Here is a 23,453-nt window from a genome sequence, read left to right as displayed (position 1 = left end):
ATCCTGTTTGGGGAAAAGAGATGGCACAAGAATCAAGCCTGGTGATAGCCGTAAGATTTAACTCAACACACTGCTACTTCCCATCTCATTGGTGCTAATGAGCATGAAACCAGAGAATAGATATCATCCTCATGTGACCTGGAGATGCATATGTCAAAATGCTTCTTTCCATGAGCCTACCGAGGGGCCAGCGGGGAAGCTTGGATGCCAAGTACTGGTTGCCTTTGATGCCCATGGAAGAAGAAAGAACCAGTAAACCACTACAGTGTAAGCAGGTACACTGTGTGTAAAATTGGAGTGCGAGCTCAGGGGATAGGGCAAGTTCTTCTAGAGTCATGTTTTCTGATGTTTAAAGACTGAAAGCAAATCAGCCTTCCCTCTGGGCTCTTTTGAGAAGTAGCTCCCCAGTCTTGATGTTGGAGAGTTGATGATGTGCAGCATGTGTCTGGTTGTCACAGTTACCTACTCCAGACAGTAGTCCTATACCCAGTTGGCCCTCCAGCCTCGCTTCTTTCTACTGTTTACACCATTCAAACTTTCAAGGGCTACCAACCACATGTCATCATGAAGAGCAAGTGTGAATGTTGGGTAGGAACTCCCATCCGCTCACCTCCACGGATGGGGATTGGGGGCAGTGTCTAGAATGCCCATGAAGCACTCTCAGGTGTCTGAGGCCCCACCTACAAGACTGGCCCACCAACGGAATGGTGGTGCAGGAGGGTAGCCCTTTCTCCTATTCTCCATTGTTGCTGTGCCTTGCTTGGACTCAGGGTCCCTGGCTTTGTAGCTCCTATGTTTTATGACCAAACATGTGCAATCCCCATTTTAGTCTTGTTTTCAAACCTGTGTGGCTCTCTGTGTCTGGGATCTGATATAATTTCTTTTCCTTAATTCTCTAAATAGTCAGCTTGCTTTTGATCAGAAGGGTTGAGAACTGGCAGGAACTGCCGGGCAACCACATGGAATGGAATCTTCCATTCTTGGATGTGTTGCCTAAAAGCTCTAGAAGCAGAGGTGCAGTAATATAGCTTCTCCCCACCTACTTTGAGTTTTCCCTTGATTCCATCCCACCCCACCCCATTCCATTACCATGTATTGGTACATGCACCCACCCAATCCACTCCTAGGTATAGACTCTGAAACTATTGCCATCATGGATTCTGTGGCAAATGAGAATGTACCTATGGATTCTGCCCTCAGAACAGTTAGTTAGGGAGATAAGCAACAGAGGATAATAATGGCAACTTGATTTCTGGGGTTGAAGAGGGCAGAGAGGGAATATTCAAATGAGTGCTCCCAATAGAAAGAGCTGAAGAAGTTTGACTGTGTGGGTGATTGAGTTGGGGCATTGTATTAATCTGCCAAAGGGGTGCTGATGCAAAGTACCAGAAATCTGTTGGCTTTTATAAAGGGTATTTATTTGGTATAAAAGCTTATAGTTACAAGGCTGTAAAACATCCAACTCAAAGTTGCTTTCTCACCAAAGTCAGTTGCCTCCGGTTGAAGGAAGGTAGTCACCAATCTCTGGCTGGTGTCTGCCTTCCCCTCTGGGCTTCCTCTTCTTCTGAGGCTCTGTGGGCCCAGCCTCTTGAGGCTCCATGATTCAGTGAAGGCCTCTTTCTCCTGGCACAGGACTTGTCTCTCTGGGCTTCCTGTATCAGTCTCGGCTCTTTTCCCAAGGTCACCCTTAAGCTCTCAGGCAAAATGGTTCATCTCTCCATCGGGCATTAGCTGTTTGAGCCGTCTTTTTTCTGTCACATGACCAGAACAAAAATGGCAGAGCTCTCTCTTTCAGTGTGTCTTCTTGAGTGATTGTCCATTTATATCAGCCCCAGCAAGGGGGCAAGGACTCAACCTGAGTCACACCTTCTGAAGTAGTCAAATCAAAAAGCTCTAATCTTAACAGATGATCTAATCAAAGGCAACTCAATTGAATTTAATACAATCAGAGGGTACCATACCCAGATGAATAGATTGGTTGACAAGCATAATCTTCCCTTATTGGGATTCATAAATAGTCTCAAACTGCCATAGGCATCTTTGTCCTATTGGTCCCATTTGATTTAGCTGAAATGTGTTGGGGAGAGAGCGAGCAAGTGAGTGAGCGAGTGCAAGCTGTGGCTGGGTGTGGGGAGGTAAAAGTGCATGCAGTTCCTATCCTTTTAATGCAAGAGGCTGGGATATTTCAAAAAAAAAAAAACAAAACAAACATCCTGGCAACCAAGCCTGCGTGGGGCCAGAGACAAGCTAAGCGTGTCTGCTAGGGAGAGTTGAGAAAGCCAACAAGTCTCCCTTAGAGAGGAAGTCTGAACACATCGGAGCCAGAATGGCATCACTTATGACTCAATGCCTCCAAATCTCAGGAACAAGCCCCTGGCAGGAGTGGGATTAGAATCCACTTTTCTCTCTTGAGCCAGGTTTCCTGTTTTCTGTTTAACCCAGTGAACCATGGTAACTTCCTGGGAGGTGCATGATAGGGGGAAATCCTGCGAAGACTCAGAGGAGTCTGGCCAAGGTCGATATCCCCGAGCTTCTCGTGGGCTCCATGTGCGGGTTCCTCTCTGGTCCGTGGTTGGTCGTGTGCTCCGCCTGGAGCCTGGGCAGGGGAGGGAGGCCCCCCATGCCTTCTCCTTCAGTGGATTCACAGTCTAGACTAGGATGCCAAACTCACTTGAAATTCAATTCTGACCATATCCATTAAATCCCTGCTGTATACAGGGTTTTGCTATGGAAGAGGGAAATGCCTAAATCTCTGACCTCCTAAGGGTTAATTCAGCAGGGGTGCTGCCTGGTCTTTAAATATTTGGAATACAGTGGAGAATAACTGTGATAAGAACAGCATGATGTGTAAGAAAAATATTTTAGGAAAATGCAAGAGGGTGAGAGAAATTCCTTCTGGCTAATGTAGGAAGAAATGCTTCCCTCTCTCTCTCTTTCTTTCTCTCTCTCTCTCCTCCCTCCTCGTTCCCCCCTTTCTTTTTTTTAGAACCAGGGCTATGTTGGCTGTTTGGGCAGCCATGGGAAGGAAGGGCACCCACAGGGAGGAAACAGCAAGAAAAGCTCAGGGTGTGGATGTCTAGAAAGTCTAGTAGGCCACAGGGGACAGGTGTTGGGATGTGGAGGGGACAAAGTAGCAAGTATGGGCTGGCTGCCAGCTCAGGGAGGGTACTGCTCCCTGGCCTGTGTCTTGTAGGCCATGGGATGGCCTGGAGGGGAGGATAAGCAAGGCTCCTGAGACTCATACAAGAGTCCTAGGACAGCCTGTGTCAAAGCTGAGGGCAGACCGCTTGGGTGTCAGGGAGACTAGGATTAGAATTTTCGTTAATATTTTCACCAGATGTCTTCTCCAGGGATCCTCCCAAGGTCAGCTGTCTGTCACCTCTAGAAAGCCCTGTGGTCTTTGTTTGCCTCCTCCGAGGGAAGGAGGGTGCTGCCGACACATAGACCAAAGCCCACGTGGCTTAGGCCAGGTTGTGCACCAGGGAGAAGCTGGGAGAAGCAGGAGAAGGCTTTCTTACCAGGCAGGGGAGGAAGGGAGCAACCAACCCAAGAGCCACCCCCGTGTCAGGGCAGCCTCTGCCCAAAGGCCTCCCCGTGGAGCCGCCAGGGCACTTCCAAGGGCTTCCTAAAAGATGCCTTCAGATCCTGTTTGTGTTTGTTGCTGGCAGGCCTGCCAGACCCCAAAAGTCTTTTGCTCTGAGGCAGGGTAATTTGCAGCTCAGTGGGCCTCTCACGTCAGGCCTCAGGTGCTCCTGGGACCTCTTAGAGAGTGTGGCCTTATCTGAACACAGATGTCCTGTCCCCTCCCATCCCTCATGAGGAGACAGACCAGGTACAAGTAGCTTTGGTAAATAGTTCCCAGGGTCTCGATGAGAGGGACTCAGCATTTCTGGTGATTTGGGCATGAGACCACCTTTCCAGGGAGACCATACACAGGCATCATGAGGGAAAAGACCAACTTGCCCTTGGCTGGGCATTTGGGAGCAGCTCCTCCAGGGTCCTGCTCAGTGGCTCAGCCCTCTGCCTTTTCAGAATTCTGAGGCCTCACTCAGCCCATTTTGCCACAATGGGGAAATTCTTGCCTGTTCTGCTTCAACCAGGATGCATAGCAGCCCGACTGTGCTTTGAGAGCCTCATCTCCTGTTTGTGTGCCGAGCGAGCTGGGCTTGAGCCCAGCGTGGAGGGAGGTGGTCCAGGCACAGCTAGAGGGCTGTGAGGAGCTTCCTCTAGGTGACGTCACAGCCAGTCTTTGCAAAGTCAAGGATGAGTTGGGAACTTCCTACCAGACCACCAGGAAAGTCTTCCTCAGCCCCTTTGCAGGTTATGAAAGAATAGAAACTTCTCCAGCATGAAGCCATTTAGACCCCCTCTGATGGAGCTCCCCCAGAGACCTGTTACAGCTTTTTATGAAAATCTTCTATTGGAGAAATGTAGAGGAAAAGCAACCAAACTAAAAGGACGCATTTCTCAAAGCATTCCCACAGGATATTGAATTGTTACAGGCAGAAAGACTTCTGTGGGAAATAGTGGGTTTAAGAAAATTACACAAGTGTCTTTACAATAAGACTTTTCAGAGCTTTTAAAATGCTCACCATGACTCTAGAAAGGTTTAAATTAGTTAAAGTATTTTCCAATCTTTCAGGTCCTGGAATCCTTTCTCAGCACACGCTTTCAGAAATGCAGTGTTTTGAGAATGGGTGAAGGTGAGAGACAAAATCAAGTGAACTTTGCAAGCATTTAGAGATTTTTCTGTGTGGGGCATGGTGCTAATTGCTGTGGGAAAAACACTAAATAACTTAGTCCAGTGAGCTCATCTTCATGAAGTCTCTCACATGTGAAATGGTTAGCAAATAATGAAAGAAAAACACAGAATCAAAGCTAAAATGCGTGGTATAAGCTGTAAGAACTCTAGGAATTCTGAGGGGGTGGAGGCTCCACTGGGTACTTCTCAGCAGGCCAAGAGGGCCCCCTGCAGGGGTGGGCGGGGGTGGGGTGGGTAACGTCACACCCCGGAGATCAGGGCGCGGATGCTAGTGCGCCTTGGGTGCTTTTGCCTCTTTTGGCATTGGTTATGCTTGTTGGTCGCCCACGTGGTTTCCGCTGCAACCGTTTGGCCGAGCTTGCTGCCCTTCGGTAGCTGCAGTACGGGGAGCGGTAAGGGAATGTGTCTTCTCTGCGCAGTGGAGCCCTCTCTGAGCCAGCCCTGAGCCCCTGCCTGGGAGTCAGCAGTAACTGATGCCAGAACATGGAGATACGGCCTTGAGCTGTCAGCCGCAGGGCAGGCCTGCTCTCGAGGCCAGGGGTACACTGTTAGGTTCGCTGTGAGGAGACACGCATCTCCCTGTACCGGTGTCTGCATGGATTGCGCCATTGTGCTCTTGAAAAGCCCAGGTGCTCTTCCCCTTGCCTGGTCACCCACTACAGTGTGTAAATTCCTGAATGGCCCAACGATGTCGCTCTCTCTCTTTTTTTTTTTAAATTTTATTTCAAATTCAAAAAATGATACAACAACAGACAAAAGGCAGCTTAATAAGTTATGGAGACATTACTCCAAAAAACTTCTGTCCAGGCAATTTTAACTCATCTAATCCTAAAAACACACTCAGTTGTTTCTCCAGTGTTCAGAAAGCTACACAGATGAGCGGAGACCAGCTCTGCCTCTTGAGCACTGTGGACGTGCCAATGTGTTACTCACCTAAGCTGCAGAGGAAACAGGCCCAGGCAGCGCGTTTTAAGGTTCCCTCTGGCCACCTTTGACTTTGATGTTTATTGGTCACCATGTTGGCTTGCAGGATAATGGAGCAGGGAGGAAGTTTTGTCCTTGCCCCACCTCCCAGCTGTGGGGCACAGTCATCTCTCCAGCTGGGGGTTAGCTCATTAAAATGTTACATTTGGGGCTTGAGGATATTTGGTGAGAAGGCCAGATGTATCCCTCTGCCTTTGGCCAAACTGCTTGGCAAAGCGTGTGGCTTTTCTTTGCATCTGCTGCCCAGTTAACATTTCCTCTCTCCTTTCTCAACACCGGCGCCGTCCCCAGGAGCACGCCCAGGTTTGGCTTTTGGTGTGATGACAAGTGTCGTGTGTCCCCTCTCTCTCCCCCAAGTCGTGTCCTTGGCCTAGACCCCTCGTGCTTGTGCGTGATGTGGCAGCTCCTGTCCAACGGCGTCCAACCCTGAGCCCTGACTTGGATGTGCTTGTGGAGTCTGGTTATAACCCGCAGACCAAGGTGGCCCTTCCTCCTGACTGCTAACCCCTCTTTCACTCTGTGGGCTTTAGGAACACTCCCGGCCTGAGTACGAAACCAGAGTTCGAGAGAAGATGTTAAAGGAGAGCGACAAATCAGTCGTCCAGAAATTGGAAGCAGATGGGACTGATGGCGATGACGAGGTAAGATGCTGGGGCTTGTGCCTCTCTCCTCTTTATTTCTGAAGATCTTGTTCTCGTCATATTTGGAACACCGTAGTGAATAGAGAACTGGGTTATGGGAAGGGGTTGGCGTGGGGCTCGGTGGTCAGAGCTCGTGGGTCACAGGCTTTAGCCATGACTTGACCAGCATCTCTTTCCTGGATCTGACAAAAGAGAGGAGCAGGTTGGAGAAGAAAGAAAGAGTTCAGGCCTGGTTCCTCTGGACTCCATCACCTAAATGTCTAGTAATGACCACCATCACCACTATACCACCCACCGCAACAGTTAACCCTTGTTGAGTGCTTACTCTCTGCTGGGCACTGTGCTACGTGCTTTATACTATCGCATTTAATTTCACAAAAAATCTGTTGATGTTCCTTGTTCATCTAGGCGGGCCTCCAAAGTGGACTGTGATGGCGGACACGCCGTCTGGGTCATGTTTCTGAGCTCTGTAGTGCCTTTCAGACGTGGACGCAGCGCTCCCAAGTCTGTGCTGTGGGATACTTGTAGTGCCTGTATGTGTGGGCTCCTCTTTGTCAGTGCCTGTCCCTGAGTGCCACCCGTCTTTGGGATCAAAAAGTGTGTGTGTGCACGCCTGTGTGTGCCTGCGTGTGTATATGTGTTTATGTCTTTCCTAATCTGGTACCTGAAAAAAGTCAAGAAGCTTGAAAGTCTGTTGTTTTTACATGTGTCTTTTCTCAATCTTGGATTTGAATTCAAATTTCCTTTCATTTTACATTCTTTAAACTGAGCCGTTCACGTTAACATGCAAATTTATGCAAGCACCAAAACAGAAGAATGTGGTATTTTAGAGCTAAGAATATTGGCTTTTTTTTTTTATACAAAAACAGGACTGAGGAAAGTGAGAGGGTAGCAGAGAGGGTGGTCCTTTGAGTTAGTCTTTTCCTAGATGAAGAGCAAGTCCAAGACCACCAATTATTCAGGGAAATAATGAATTCATTCTTAGGAAAGACTAATCATCACCCCACCCCATCAGAAAACAAGCATTCTGTGCGCTGTCAGCTTCAGCAACAACATGCAACCTTCTTTCTCCACCCTACAGCAATATACAATGGATAAGTTTATGGAAATCACATGTAACTTTTATTGACCACTGACTCATTTAATTTTAATTCCATAGACGGGAATGCCAAGGAGCTAGAATTGCGTACATCGGGGCTGTGGCTCTAATATTAACATTGTTGGCTATCTACACATGGGAGGTCAAATAACTTTCAGGAACCATGAATAATTAAAAGACATCTGAATGCATTATGAATGATACATATGTTTACGTTTTAGCATTCGACAGCTATTTTCATTACACTTTCGAGAATACAAAAGTCAAAGCATCTAATGCTTGATGAGCACTAGGGGGAAATGACCTTCCCAGATGAGCAGTGTGAGAGAAGCATGCCTGGAATTTGATTCTCAGAATCCTTGTTGTGTTGCCTCAGTTTCCTTAAAGCAATGTCTTGGCTGCACATCTAGCCATAGGTGGGAGAGGAGCCCGCATCCTTCCAGATGGGAGCCATGCTGCTTTTGCCTGCAGAAAGAGCTGTGGTCAGAGGTTGTGTGGCAGGACCCTGGGGGCATGGCTCATGGTGCGGGGCTGCCTGTGGCAACATTACGTTTGGGATGTTTAAGACAGGTCCTTTCTTTTGGGGGACAGACAGGGGCTAAGAATCAAAGTCTAGCTGGTGGTCTTAGATGAATTTCTTTCATGCCAGAGGATCACCTTGGCCCTGACTTCACTTTAACCCTGAGGCTGCATGACTCCACCTCTTTTAGATTTATTTTCTGTTGAAAGAAAAAAGCTACTGTTTATTGAGGTGCAGAGTGGTACAATACTTTGCTGAAGAGTACGTAACTAGTTGTGGTAGAGCTGGTAATCAAACCTAACTCTGTCTAATCCCAAAGCACATTGTTGTAAAAAAAGAAAAAGAAAGATACTGACTCCATTTATTTCTTTTAACATCTTTATTGAGGTACAATTCTCATATGCAAAATTGACCCCTAAAAGTGTACAATTCAGTGTTTTTTCGTATATTCAAAGACTTGTGCAATCATCCTCACAATTTAAGTTCAAAATATTTTTATCACCTCCCCCCTCCACCACACAACAACTGTCCCCATTAGCTGTCATTTCCCATTCCCCATCTTCTACCTGCAAACCCAGGGCAATACGAATCTCTTTTTTGTTTTTTATTTTTTCTTTATTTCTCTCCCCTTCTCCCCCACCCCCCAGTTGTCTGCTCCCAGTATCCATTCGCTGTGTGTTCTTCTGTGACTACTTCTATCCTTATCAGTGGCACCGGGAATCTGTTTCTTTTAGTTGCGTCATCTTGTGTCAGCTCTCTGTGTGTGTGGCGCCATTCCTGGGCAGGCTGCACTTTCTTTCGTGCTGGGCGGCTCTCCTTATGGGGCGCACTCCTTGCAAGTGGGGCTCCCCTGCATGGGGGACACCTCTACGTGGCAGGGCACTCCTTGCGGGCATCAGCACTGCGTGTGGGCCAGCTCCACACGGGTCAAGGAGGCCCAGGGTTTGAACTGTTGGACCTCCCATGTGGTAGGTGGACGCCCTATCCATTGGGCCAAGTCCACTTCCTGCAAATCTGCTTTTTTGTATCCATAGATTTGTATTTTCTTTACATTTCATGCCCAGAATCACATAATTCTATATGGAACCATACAATATGTGGCCTTTTGTGACTGGCTCTTTTTAAAAACTTCACATAGTATTTGTAAGGATCATTCATCTGTAGCATGTTTTAGTACTTTGTTTTTTATTGCCAGTAATATTCCATTTTTGGATCTACCCTCATTTTACTTATTTGTTCATCCATTGATGGGCATTTGGGTTGTTTGTCATTTTTGGCTATTAATGACTAATGCTCCTATGAACACTGAGTACCAATCTTTGTGTGGATGTATGTTTTCACTTCTCTTGGGTATATACCCAGAAATGGAATTGCTAGGTCATGTGGTTAACTCCTTTTAACATTTTGAAAAACTGTTGTATTATTTTACAAAGTGACAGCACCATTTTTCATTTCAATCAACAAAGTATGAGGGCTATAATTTCTCCACATCCTCGCCTACACTTGTTGTTATCTATCTTTTAAATTTTACCCATTTTAGTGGATGTAAAGAGGTATTTCATTTGGTTTTGATTAGCTTCTCTCTGAGACTAATGATATTGACTGTCTTTTATGGCAATTATTGGTCATTTGTATATCTTCTATGGAAAAATGCCTGTTCAGATCATTTGCCCACCTTTAAATTGATTGTCTTTTTATAAATGAGTTGTAAGTGTCCTTTATATATTACAGTTACCAATGCCTTATCAGATATATGATTTGCAAATCTTTCCTCCCATTCTATGGATTGTTTTTTTTTTTATACTTTATCGATGATCTCATTTTTCAGCATAGCAGATTTTACTTTTGATATAGTTCAGTTTATCTAATCTCTTTTTCTTTTGTAGCTTGTGCTTTTGGTATTATATCTAAGAAATCATTGCATAATCCAATGTTATGAAGATATATTCCTATGTTTTCTTCTAAGAGTTTTATTGTTTTAGCTGTTACATTTAGGCCTATAATCCATTTTGAGTTAATTTTTGCGTATGGTGATAGAAGGGGCCAACCTCATTCTTTTGCATGTGGATATCCAGTTGACCCCCATCATTTGCTGAGAAGACTATTTTTCCCTATTGGATTTCCTTAACACCATTATTGAAAATCAATTGACTATAACAGTAAGGTTTATTTCTGGACTTTCAATTCTATTCTGTTGATATTTATATGTCTATCCTATGCCATTACCACACTGCCTTGATTTCTGCAGCTGTTTTGAAAACAGGAAGTTTGAGTTCTCAGATTTTGTACTTTTTCAAATTGTTTTGATTGTTCTGTGTCCCTTGCATTTCCATATGAATTTCATGACTGGCTTGTAAATTTCTGAAAAAAAAAAAAAGCAAGTTGGGATTTTGACAGAGATTGAGTTGAATTTGTAGATCAATTAGGGAATACAGCCAACTTAATATTAAATTTTCAATCTATGAACATGGTATATATTTCCATTTATATAGATCTTTTGAAATTCATTTCAACAATATTTTGCAGTGTACAAGTCTTGTACTCCTTTTGTTAACTTTATTCTTAAGTGTTTTTTTCTTATTGATGCCCCTGTAAGTGTAATTGTTTCCTGGGTTTCACTTTTTGATTACTTGCTGCTAGCATATAGAAATACAATTGCTTTTTGTATATTGTTTTTTTTATCATTCAACTTTGAACTCATTTACTAGTTATAACATTTTTTTAGTGGATTCCTTAGGATTTTCCATATACAAGATCATGTCATCTAGGACTAGAGGTAGTTTTACTTCTTTCTTTCTAATCTAGATGCATTTTATTTGATGTTTTCTCCTTCCCCCTTCCTACACTCCCCCCCTCCCAATTGCTCTGACTAGGGCCTCCTATACAATGTTGAATAGAAGTGGTAAGAGCAGACATCCTTGTCTTGTTTTTGATCTTAGGGAGAAAGCATTTAGTCTTTTGCCACAAAGTATGGTATTAGCTGTGACTCATTGCTTTTTAACTTTTTCTGTAAGGCATCCCTGAGAACAACCCACAGCATGTCAACATGATGCTATCTGGAGTGAAGTGTTTTACTCTGTAATGGGGCAATAACTCTGTATTCAAACCATGGAAGGAAAATGTGGTAAGGCCAGAGGTTGGCAGACAGGGGTCAGAACCCTGCTTTCACCACATAACTGGGCTCTTCTCTGGGTGTCCGTGGGCACAGCTGTCACATGGGGTGATTGGATTATATAGCCTCTGCAGCTCTGGGTTCCATTTACAGCAAGAGGTACAATAGACAGTAGAGAGAATTAAAAAATATAAACCCTGATATACTGTGTTTCCATGGGAGAATATGGAACCTGAAACTTTTAATAAAGGACTAAGCTGTTTTGTTTGTTTTTTCCTCGATTGGTTTGAATCTTTTCTGGAGTGGTCCACCTGGACAGATTTGGAGGTTTTTTCAAGTTTCCATGCAGGGCAAGGTTTGCCTCTGTTGACACCAGATGGTAAAACTCTAAGGTGAGCACAGATGACAGGATGTCGTAGGTGGTAGTATGGGTGGTGAAGCATCATCCCTCTGATCTTTGGTCAGCCCTTCCCAAATCAGCCTGTACATTGTTTTCTTTCAATAAATACTGTATTAATCGGGGGACGGTCAGAAAACAGAGCACATGCTAGGCAATTCAGTAGAGGTCAGAGAAAATGGGGAGCCAATCACAAAGATGTCAGAAGAGCTGCAAAGTCAAACAGGGTATGATGAGGCAATCCAGAGATGGGCAACAGCAGGAGTTGCTAGCACTCCCATGAATGGAAGGACCAACAAAGGAGGTGGTATTTCCAGAACCCAGGAAGCAGGACCACGCAACGGGAGCTGGGACATTGGAGGAGATGCAGCCACTTTCGGAGAGTCAATCTGATGACCACAGAGAGTGGAGCAAAATACCCTGGCTTTTCTCCTCTGCCCTCCAGCCTCCCACTGGTGCCTCCTATGGCTAAATATCACCAAATGTCAGTTGATATGTGATTCTGAGAAATGTAGTTTTCAGGGGTCAGGACTCTGCAACCACGAGTGAAAGAGGAAAATGCAGACCAGTTCTGAGAGCAACTGGCAAACATCTGGCACCAAAGTGTAGTCCATAAGTCAACCTAACTTTCTGTTTAGAACCTACTAGCCACAGAGCACTTCCAAGCTCATCTTTGACTTCCAGGAGTTGAAAGACTTAGGTTAGGGGATAGAGATGAAAACGTGGGCACAAAGCTTGTGTGTTCACCACCGGCAGTGAATGAGTAATGTAATGATCAGTTGTTCAGGCTGTTCCTGAGCTGTTGTGTTTGTGTGAGGGGTGCTGTGAGTGAGTGTGTGTGCGTGGTGGTTCCCTCCGCGTGCCACAGGGGAGATCAGGTAACTGAAGACTTCAAAGTGGAGGGAAAACGTTTTTTTCCCATGTAACAAGCTGGGAATTGACAAATGTGGGTCTTCAAAGAGTCTTCCCTTATAAAACTAAAGGGACCTAAAAACAAAATCCTATTGAAGCAGTCCTAGGAGTTCACCTCAGAGAACTTGGTGCCACCCAAATGTTTATCCAGCGTGGATGCAGGCACCTGTCATTGGTCGCGGCCGGCACTGCCTGTGACATTTAATGACATTTAATGAATGTTTTATGGGGATCATTGAAGTGGGGAGAACATTTGCCAAGAGGAGGCCTGTGCATAGATGGGTGTTAATTTACTCTTCAGCGCACCACCCTCGGGACAATTATTTCAAAAGAAAACTCATCTCAAGTTAAAGCACTGAAACATTTACAACAGATGCCTCTGGCAGGCGCGACAAACAAACATGTGGAATAAATTATGCATAATTGTGTGGCCTTTGTGGAGGCTGGGACAACAGCATCAGGAAGCTGGCAGGCTGCGGGAGAGGGGAGCCCAGGGCGGGATTCGGAATCCTGGCTGGGCCTCTCACTCTGGGCCCACGGAGGTTACAGTCCAGGCTTTCCACAAAGGCCCTGGGTCACTTAGCCTCTGTCCTATGAAACTGAGGAAAATCCTTCTTCTTTGGAGGCGCTAGATTACATAATTGTTATTTAAATCTCAAAAATAAAGAATCTAGATAGTTCTGTCAGATTCTTCTGAGGGATGAAAAAGGTCCCTCATTGACAAAGGGAAACACCGGGGCACAGAGAGGGAAACGATTCGCCGGAGACACACTCATGAGCAAGAGGCTGAGGCGAGCTTGGGCCTGGTTGCCTTTTTTCTGGAATCGTTTTCTTTGATGTGCCTTTGCCATCTCTAATCATCTGAGCGTCTCATGGGCTTTCCCTACCAAGGGATGGTTTCTAAGTTGGGACCTTTTGACCTTTGCTCTCTCCTACACTTCTGTGTAACCTGAGGAATAATGGCAGGAAAGAGGCCTGGATTGTCCCCAAGTGTCTGCAGAGGCCCAGGCCCCTTGGTTCTGGGACCAGCTCCTTCGCCATCTGATAATGACCTTCAGACCAAGGGCTAGGTCAGCTCTGTAACCTGTGGTTCTACATCGTTTATCCCTGCTCTCCTCGAGTTTCTCATATTTGGCAGTAAGGACAATTAGGTCCTTTTCTACAATATAGCTCCCTGAGGGAAAGATATTCTACAAGGTAGAATTGTTGCTGAGGGCCCCACCAGTTTTGTGTGACGCTTATGGCCCTACCCCGCCTTGAGCGTTCCAGCTGAGGGAAATGGAGCAGAGGAGCAAAAATACGTATATGGAGAGAGACTTGGGGGCCAGTCCTTTTGACTCCACCAGGGGGAGGAATTCGTAACGTAGTTAAAGACGAATCTCGAACTGGGTTCTACATCACCTTCACCTGCTGGTGGGATCCAGACACACTCTCCCCCATCCAGATGAAGTCCTTGGCTAGCGATCTCAAGAAACAGCTCCAAACTACTGAAGGGGGCACAGATTTTTGGTGGAAGGTTGGTCTTTTCTGCCCCAGCATTAGATTTGATGTGCATGGAGCAAGAGCAGTTAGAATCTGGAAAGGTGCTAGGAGGGGTTTGGTTTGGAAACACCTGTAGATGATTCTGACTGACTCTCATCTCTGGAACATGCCCGTTAGAGGAAGCCCGAGGGAAGGAAGTGACTTGAAAGGGGAAATGCTGTAAGGAAGGAGTGAGTGAGAAGCACTTCTCTGCTGGTTATGAACTTGTTAGGACAGAAATACTTAGTAGGTTATTTGGGCTTAACTACATAATAAACTATTCTTTTGGCCCAGGGACACTGTAAAAAATATTGGACATTAGGGTTTCGGGAACCCAGAATGTTTGGCAACTATTCCATAAAGAACGTCCCAAGTTCTCAGAGACTTGAGAGTAAAGCCAGACAGCCAAGAGCAGAAGAGTTAAAAAAAAGTATGCAGTGAGAGCTGCAGAGTTGCAGGAATCTATTGGAGGTGGCAGCAGTTGGTGGAAATAGGGCTAGGAGTGCCGCGCGGGCTGGTTTCCTCTAGACGTCTCTTCTCCTTCAGGCTCAAAGGAGATCTGCCCCAGTATATTCTCTCTTTCTCTCTGCATGTGTATGTAGACGTTTGTGTGTGTGTGTTAGGAGGGGACCAAGAGTTTCTGGTCATAGAAATCCATTTAAATCTTTTAAAAAATAAACTTGACAACATCGACTGCAGAAGACGTTGCTTTCCTTCCAATCCCATGCCTCAGGCTTCGTGGAGAAGGACGCCAGAGAGGCGTGCAAGGTGTCCATAAACATCTCCCTGCAAGGAGCGTGGGAATTATTCACCCCGCGTGGAGCGGCTCACGGGTACTCAGATGAGCGCTCTGGCCCACTTGAGCTGACAGCGCCTTCTCCGCATCAGAGGTTCTGGCTAAAAGACTTCTCCTCTGCTCCCTGTACGCATTTCTTCTGGTCTGGGTCTAAATTAAGTTACAAATAAGGAGAGCCCCCGGGGTCTGGGTTATGAGCTCGAGAGACGGGGCAGGCTGTGAAATGAGAGTGCAGTGGGGGAGCCGAGGCAGCCGTCTAGCTTGGAGCTAAGGCTGGGCAAACTCAGGGTGGTGTTTCAGAGCAGACCCTTATGGCTTCTTGGAAAACATAAGGCCCAAATATGTGCAGTGATTGGGATTGTTGGAAGAGCCGAGCTGCTAATAGAGGCCAGCACATACCATTGGGGTGTGTGATGCTTGCCACTATTGACTTGCAGTTCGGACTTTTCTTTTTGCTGTTTAAATGATTTTTCCATATACGGTTTGAAGCATGTAAATTAAATTTGTCTTTTGCTGTCTGGGCCAAAGTCATTATTTCAGTTCCCCAGAATTCCCTGGAAGTACACACAAGCCCTTCAGGTTCCTTTGCTCTCTCTTCCTTAATGTGCCAGAAACTCAAAAGTGCTGAATCTCCTCAGGGGTCAAAAGGTGCCCCAGCTCCCTGCGATTCTTTCGATGTGAGGACCACAACGCGCTTTTCAAAGAAAACAGGCAGGAATGCCCTGGAAACTACAAGGCTGTGCTTTTCTGACCATCAGTACCCAAGCTAGAGGAGGTGGCAGGCACCTCCCTCTCTGCACCCAGTCCCGCCTCCCAGCCCATGCTCCAGCTCGTGAGAAAGGGCTTCCCACCCAGAGCACCTAGTGGATGCTACATCCTTCTGCATGTTACTTTCTTAACTTTCATGAAGAATGAAAAGCTAGGGGAGAGATAAAAAAGAGTCCTTGTTTTCATTTGGGTGCTTCCAGAAGCCTACCCTGAGCCAACGATCCAAGTGCAGGAATTCACGTGGGAGGTGGTGCCAAGAAACAGCCAGAGAGGAGTGGCAAGTGAGACACTGAAGGTCAGGCATCCAGGAAAGGGTGTATTATCAGGCAGGTTGCACTGTGGCAACTGGAGCTCAGTTCCATGGGAAAATTCTGGGAGCTGATACAGAGCAAGCAGGTCAGCGTTTTCCTGTCTGAGGGTGAGGGAGCTGGGTATGCACCAGCTCCCATCCGTCACCATTGAGGACTGCTCCAAGTGCGTGTGTGTGTGCACATCCTTGTGTGTTCATTCTTCTGCACTTCTGGCCTGCCTTGAACATATGTGTGGGCAGAGAAGGCTCAGTTCCTTGCTGCCCCCTCTCCCAAAGCCCTCTGATCAAGAGATGTGGATACTGGCACTTGGAAGGGCCCCTGTACTATAAAGTTAAGGCCGGGGGGATCTGGGTTGGATACTAACTGTGTCAGGAACTTTAAGTCCTAAGTGTATCAGTTAAGATTTAGTGAGAAAATCTGAGCCCCAGGACTTCACTTGAGGGAATTTAATAAAGGGAATGGGTTAGAAAGGGGTCAGAAGAACCGAAGAGCTTAACAGGGATGGTGGAGCAACTCAGCTGTTAGCAGCAGAGGAAGCTGCTACCACCTGATGTCCCCAGAGCCCAGAGTCAGGGCCACATGGTGGAACCCGGGTCTGTCAAGGTTAGGCCAGTCCTGCAGGAAATGGAAGTACAGGTGAGCAGCAGCCCCTGCAGGAAGCAGAGAAGGACGGGAGGAAATACTCTGGATTCTCCTTTCCCTCCACCGACACTTCCCGTTGGTTGAATCTATCTAGAAGCCAGTTGGCAAGGGGACCTGGGAAGTGTATCCTCAGGGATCCATCCGTATCAGAAGGAAAGGGCAAATCTGAGAGAAACCAGGACCGGCACATCAGTTTTAAAAATCAAAGTCCTTTACCTGATTTAAACACATGCTCTCCCCTTCCGTTTCCATAGCTCCTTCTACTCCATGGCTGTGTCAGGTTTGTCATCTCCAAAGCAGAGGTTACATTTTGGGAAGGGCTGGATGATAGGATGGGAAACATCCCCTGCCCCTCACTCCCCATTCCCTCCCTGTTCTGAAGTATGTTAGGGGTTGTCCTGGGGCTTTGTGTTTTCCTTCTGTTCAGCAGCTGAAGGACCTTAGATTCTCCATCTTGATCATGTGAAACACTGAGGAGATACCACATCTTAGGTACATCCTTTGTTTCCACCTTACTTAGGCTTGCCGAGGTTTGGTGTTTTTTGTGTCTCAGCGAAGTGTGTTTCCTTCTATGTACTTTTAGACCTAGAGGGTGCTTAAATTCTCTTTCTCAAATTACTGCCATTTAGACATAATGACATCTGTTCATCTGTTCCGTGTCACTGTGCAGTCTGAATCCATGCTAACCTTGGGCTCCCCCTCACCCCCCAGAAGACTCCCCTTGCTTTCTGTGGTCACCTCATTTATTCTCCCAACCTTCCTGGAAAGATATCCATGTCATAGTTCCTTGTCCTTTCAGATGGGGAAGCCCAAGTCAGATTTTCATGACTAATTGTGCACAAAGTCCAGAGCAATGCTGATGCCAGTCTCTAGTTCCCTTAGTTATCTCCTTTGAGTTGGGTCCATATAGTAGCCAACTTAACCCATGATATTCCCAAGAGCACAGTCATCCGTAGTTCCATTTTCTTTGAACATTCAAGGTCAGAGCAACAGGTATTTTCCATATTCGTAGGCTACTGCCTGCTCTGAGAATGAGCATGCTGGATCTAGAGTTCAAGGTGAAAAATACATTGGAAACGGGGCCTATGGAAGTGCTAACCCTAGAGGCAAACAAAGGTAGAGACATTCGTGGGAGAGGTGAGCAGAGAATTTTCATTTACATACACATATTTCCCTGTCCTCAAGTTTGGGGGACTGAAGCCAAGTGATGTGAGAAGGGAGGAGATCCACAAAAGCAAATCTTTTTGAAAGAAGATGTCCAAAATTATCTCCCTTGGGGCCTTTAATATTCTGATAGCTTGGCTTTCAGCTGAAATCCCTGTGGTGTGATTAGAAGAGAAACTCCGAAATGTAATTCTATATCCCTGGGCTAACTTGGGTATTCCATTGTCTCTGGCAAATGAGCAATGGTTTGTCCTCTGACTGGTAGGAGATCTGGGGAAGGAAAAACAGTATTCCCAGAAGTTTAGGAGTGCCTGAGGCTTCTGCACAGTTCTTGACTATTCCTCACGCTAGTTGTTTCCCAGAGTTAGCGGCGCTGTCAGAAGCAGCCTGAACTAAGTGCTAGCCTTGGCAAAGGGGCAGCTCGCCCCATGAGCCTTTCTTCACCCACAGATTGCCCAAACTCAATTCCTTATCTGAGTTGCTGGTACAGTTGCTTTTCTGCAAAAATAATTGCCTTGCTTTCCCAGCATTCTGCTGCCACATCCATGCTTTTTCTGTATTGTGGCTTTATTTCTGCTTTGTCGCATGCCTGTGGGCCTGTGCTGCTCTCCTTGACACCTTCAGATCATTTACATGACTTTTAATGTGATGGAAGGTACACGTGACCTTGAAAGGGTTCATTCCCACACAGGGCCCAGGGATCCTGCTGATAGGTGGCTGGAGTTTGTCCTCCGCTGGACCTGTGGCACCCAGCCTCATGGTTCCCCAGGAAGGCCAGATGCGGTGGGGGTCAGCTGGCTGTAGATATTTGACATCCAATTCATTTTCATTGTAGTGGTGCATAGTCTACCAGCCAACTTACATAAATTTTATCCCAAATTTGGGCATCTGTATCGAGTTTAGAGAATTTGTGGCAGGAAGTTTGCCCTGGAAATGTACTCAGCCGAATAGTTGCACTCCTTAGCGTGGAGGGGCTCCTATCCAGGAATCTCAGAGAGCTTGTCTATAAACATGAATGAATTAATCCTCCCAACACCACCATGTGATCTCTGCCAGCTGGATTATTTTAAGGGTCGATGGGAAGTGACCAGCCCAGGGACCTACTGTGAGTCATGAAAGGGCATTTTGCTTAGTACCAGAAAGTTAGGATTGCAGAGCCCTGGGTGGAGCTGGGACCTCTCTGGACCCTTCTCCCCCAGTGTTCAGAGGGTCAGGACAGAGGTCAGCAACTGGGGTACAATAACCTTGGGGGTGCCTGGCCACTTTCTGGCTATGCACGGCCTCCTTTGACATCTTCATCACCACCCCCCTAAAACCGTGACCCAATCCAATCAAGCAATTTTTATTTTTTTCAGGTGATAAACATATTATGTGCTAAGTATAGAAAAATCTAAAAAGATCAGTAAAGCATGAGGAGGAAAAATAATATCATCCATTATTTCATCTCGCAGAAAAACCACTGCCAACCCATTTTTAACACATATTTTCCCGTGGCTAAAAAAACTATACTCTATATTTAATTTTGTTTTTTTTCTCTTAGTCTTAGAACATAAGAAATTCCCAATCTTATTAAATACTTTTCGTGAGCATCATTTTGATACTTACACAATATTTCATCATATGGGTGTATTATAGTTTTCTTAGCTCTTTCTTATGATTGAACATGTGATGAACACACTTGCACTTAATTCTTAAAAAAATTTTTTGGGTTATTTCTGTAGAATGGATTGCTGGGAGCTCTAAATAGTTATTCAGTCACTGGATTCATAATTGCACCGGCTTTTGTGCTCAGAGAAGAAGCTACATAGATACGGCTCTTGCGGGTACCAGCATGTAGAGGCAGCTTTAGAGAAATCGCTTCTCTTGCTGCTGCTCAGTCGCTCACTTTAAATGAAGGAGGATCAGCTCACTTGATTCATGTCTGAGAACTCTCCCAGGGAATCTGAGTGCCTCTCCCAGGAGAGCAGGAGCCTTTGCTCAGCTTATGTCTGTGCTGGGGGGAGCGGGGAGCATGCTGGAGCAGAGGTGAGTGGACATCTTAGGCACTGGGATCCAGTTCTCGCAGAGCACCATTTACCTCATCCTGGGAATGGGTGGGTTACTTGTATCAAGTCCTGGAATGTCCACATCTTCCAACCCCATCGCTAATGTGGAAAAATGATTCTGGGGCAATGAATGGATCATGAATGCTTCTCCAATGAAGATATTCCATCAGTTGAACTTAGGCCAGGTTTTGGCAGGGGAATCCATGGGACAAATCGTGAGCTCTGGTTTTAGCTCCGAGAGGAAATGTGTCCTCGTTGGTAAGTGATCAACCAACAAAGTATGAAACTCCCTTTGATAACTTTAACTTCTGGAAACAATTTATAGGGCAAGTAGAGTCAGCCTGACTTCTGAGAAATAGAAAGGTTTTCTTGTTGAGATTCTGTTTTTTTCCAGCTTTACAACATGTACACACAGTGTTGCCCTATGGAAAGTATTATTAGTACTTAGATGAGCCCTTGATAAATGCTTTCATATGATGTTCTTTACTTTAGCACCATTTTTCATTTGATTGTGAATTCTACGTCGATAGCCTCTTTATCTCTCCATCGTACGTACGGTGACCTTCATGCCCCTTGGATGAATTATGAAAATGGAGTACTAGCCTCGAAACTGCTCCAGTAGGGCTCTTTAAATTTGGAGTATATTTTATGCTCATTCCTATCTTTGATTCTCTGTCATATAGAGTTTAGGGTAGTGATTCTCAGTGATTTAATGCTGTGAGTTCTTTTCAAATGGACACCTTTGAAATTCTGAAACTGTAAATTCTTAATTAGAACTAAAATCTGTAAACCCCATGATAAAGGAAGAAGGAGAAGGAGAAAAAGAAGGAAGAAGAAGGTGGAGAAAGAAGGAAGAGGAAGGGGAGAATGTACAACAGTAGTTCTATTACTTATGGATAACAGTGAGCTCCATATTATGACCTGATTCCCAGACTTTTTAGCATTTATGCCATAAATGGAGTGTTCTGGGCTGTTTCTAGGTCTCTGGAAGCACTGGCATGAAATGAAGCATCACCTGCAGTCTTGTCAGACCTGGCCTTTGGCTGGTGTTTCTTGGGCTTGGGGTACAGTTTGCTGTGGCCTTAGCTCCAGCTATGGGTCCTGGAGCCAATCTCCCTGCCTTCTCCATCCTTGCTTAATCCATGTTTAGATGGCTTCCTTCTTGACCTTCCTGTAGACTCAGAGACTTGGGCAGGTAAGCAGAGATTGGTGACTTGTATGTGTTTGGTTAAAAATGATCCTGTGTCCTTTGAGGTGAAGTGGCAGATAGTCTACATGTGGGAAAGGAAAAAATGGGCCAGAACTTTAAACATTTGGCAGTATTAAGAGAATATAGGCAGGCCTGGGAGAAGCAGGGAGGTTACTCCAAGTCAACAGGCACTGGGCCAGATCCTGATATTGGATCCTGTTTCTTCTAGTTTTTAACATCTCTCCCTCTGTCTCCTTTCTCTGGCAGAACTGGGGAGCTGGCAGACAGATGGAGGGCCTGAGCTGGGTCCCCAAGAAAATGAGATTAGTGTCTCTGAGCCAGCTCAGCCCTGAGGGGAAGGGTAGAGATGGGACCCTCCCCGTCCCCCCGCCCAGTCTTTTCCAGCCTATATCGTGGATAGTTGATGGTGGAAGATTCAAGATTCATCCTGAGTTTTCCTTGTTCTGATCCAGTAGAGGAGTTGGGCAACCTGAAATCTGGAAGGCGGTTGGGCTGCCAGTGTGAGTCACGCCATAGGGGGCTTGGTAACAACAGTTCTATAAACAAGCTGGGAGTTCCCGGTTCCCCAGAGCCCACCATGCGTCATCTTCCCTCTTTATTCCAGAAAACTCCATAAACCTTCCCTCTCTGTGCTTACCCCTCCAGGCTATTTCATGTGTTGTCACAATGCTGATAATAACGTTGGCACAAAGGGTAGGGATTATAGCATTCCCCTTAGCCACCTGCCAAAGGTGCCCCAAGTGGGAATCATCACTTGCCCTTCTGCCTCCTGGATGGAAATATTGAAAGTACTTTGAGACCTAAAGAGACCTGAAAACACTAAAACTTATCTAATATCTGTATCCTTGGATGAAAACAAAAATGCAAACCAGGAAGAAATGCATGTGTTTCATTCTTGTTAAAAGATACCACTTTTGATTAACCAAGGGGTCTAGGCCAGAAACTTTGGAACCATCCTAAACTGCTCTTGTCCTCCCATTTTCTACATGAGCCTCATAGTCTTCAGAGTCTACCTACTTGACACCTCTCATTTTTATCTTATCCTCTCCCTCCTGCAAGGTCAGATCCCCATCACTTCTTGCCTTGATTACCTCAGTGACCCCCTAATTGGTTTCCTCTGCCCCTTTTTCTGGCCTTCCTCCAACCCATTCTCTATGCTCTGCCAGAGGGAACCATCTAGAAAGCAAATCTGATTAGGACACTCTCTTGCTTAAACTCCTTAATGCTCTCCAGAGTGTTTGGGATTATTTTCAAACTTCAAACTTGTGGCTTTATCCACAAGGCCCTACATGACCCATCTCTCCGACTGCCTCTCCCAATCTCTGACATAAACCCTTTCTTCCAAACATTTCCAAATGACTTGCAGTTCTCTAAGTACATCGTGCTGTGGTGTGCTTCAGTGGCTTTGTACGTGCTCGTCTCTGCCTGGAACATGCTTTCCCTTTTTTTATCCAGGACACTCCTTCCTGTCCTAGAAAACTTAGGGCTAATGTCATCTCCTCTGGGAAGCCATCTCTACTCCCCAGGCTGATTTGACTATTGGCCCTTGTCTTCAGTTTCCTGGGGCTGCTGTAACAAAAGACTACTACAAATTCAGTGGCTTAAAATAACAAATGTGTTCTCTCACAGCTCTGGAGGCTGGAAGTCTGAAATCAAGATGTCAACGGGGCCAGGCTCCCTAGAGGGCTCTAGGGGTGAATCCTTCCTTGCCTCTTCTGGCATTCCTTGGCTTGTGGCAGTGAAACTTCAGTCTCTCCCTCCATCTTTGCCCCTGTGTCCCTGTTTTCTCCCATTCTGTCTCTTGTAAGGACAGTTGTCACTGGATTTAGGACTCACCCTAAATCCAGGGTGATCTCATCTTAAGATCCTTCATTTCATCTGCAAAGACCCTTTTTACAAATAAGGTCCCATTCATAGGTTCTGGGAGTTAGGTCTTGGGCATATCTTTTGGGGCCACACTTCAGCCCTGTAGAGTCCTATATATTCCTTTTAGAAGAAAAGTTTTCCATAGATCCCTTTAGTATTAATTTATATTCTGATCTCCCCTCAAGGTGAGATCTGTTTGTGCAGGTCTTCTCTTTGACCTTGTAACTTTGATTTCTAGCACAGGGCCTAGCTGCATCTCAGTAAGACATTTTCATTAAATGTAAGAAATAACTACCAAAGGGTTATTCCTAGGTCCTTATCTTGAGCTGGTCTGATACAGGCATGTTTGGACACAGGAACTTAGACGGCATGACCTCTGGAAAGTCTATCCAGCTCAAGGAATCTGTTTCTGCAGTTTTGTTTGGGTCAGAAGTACATTTTTAAGCTAATCGATTTCAAGGAATATTCCAAGGAAGTCCTTGAAATATTACAAATTATAGGAATTAGCCTAAACTAGTTCATCTACATTTTAATATACATGTCTAACGCATGATGATTGAGTGCACATCTTTTTTAAAGTTACCAAATGACTGAAAGGGAATAGTTGAACATTTTTGAGCATGTATAGGCAGTGCCTGGATTCTCCATATTTCAAATGAGACCTTGGTCTTGAAGGGAGGTCTTGGAGAATTGGTCATTAAAT

At 45.6% G+C, this 23,453-nt stretch overlaps 1 protein-coding gene across 1 annotated transcript in view; it reads left to right on the top strand.

Moving 5' to 3' along the window:
* ANO2 (anoctamin 2) overlaps positions 1 to 23,453 on the top strand; it is a 319,432-nt gene that overhangs the window by 155,522 nt on the left and 140,457 nt on the right. The window contains exon 12 of the mRNA XM_071210134.1: positions 6,277 to 6,387. Within this exon, the coding sequence (XP_071066235.1) occupies positions 6,277 to 6,387 (111 nt within the window). The remainder of the gene's footprint in view (positions 1 to 6,276; positions 6,388 to 23,453) is intronic.

This window comes from Dasypus novemcinctus, chromosome 20, assembly GCF_030445035.2.
Source record: "Dasypus novemcinctus isolate mDasNov1 chromosome 20, mDasNov1.1.hap2, whole genome shotgun sequence".
NCBI classification, from domain to species: Eukaryota; Metazoa; Chordata; class Mammalia; order Cingulata; family Dasypodidae; genus Dasypus; species Dasypus novemcinctus.
Note: the sequence above shows the minus strand (reverse complement) of the source record. Positions and strands in the feature narration are given on the sequence as shown.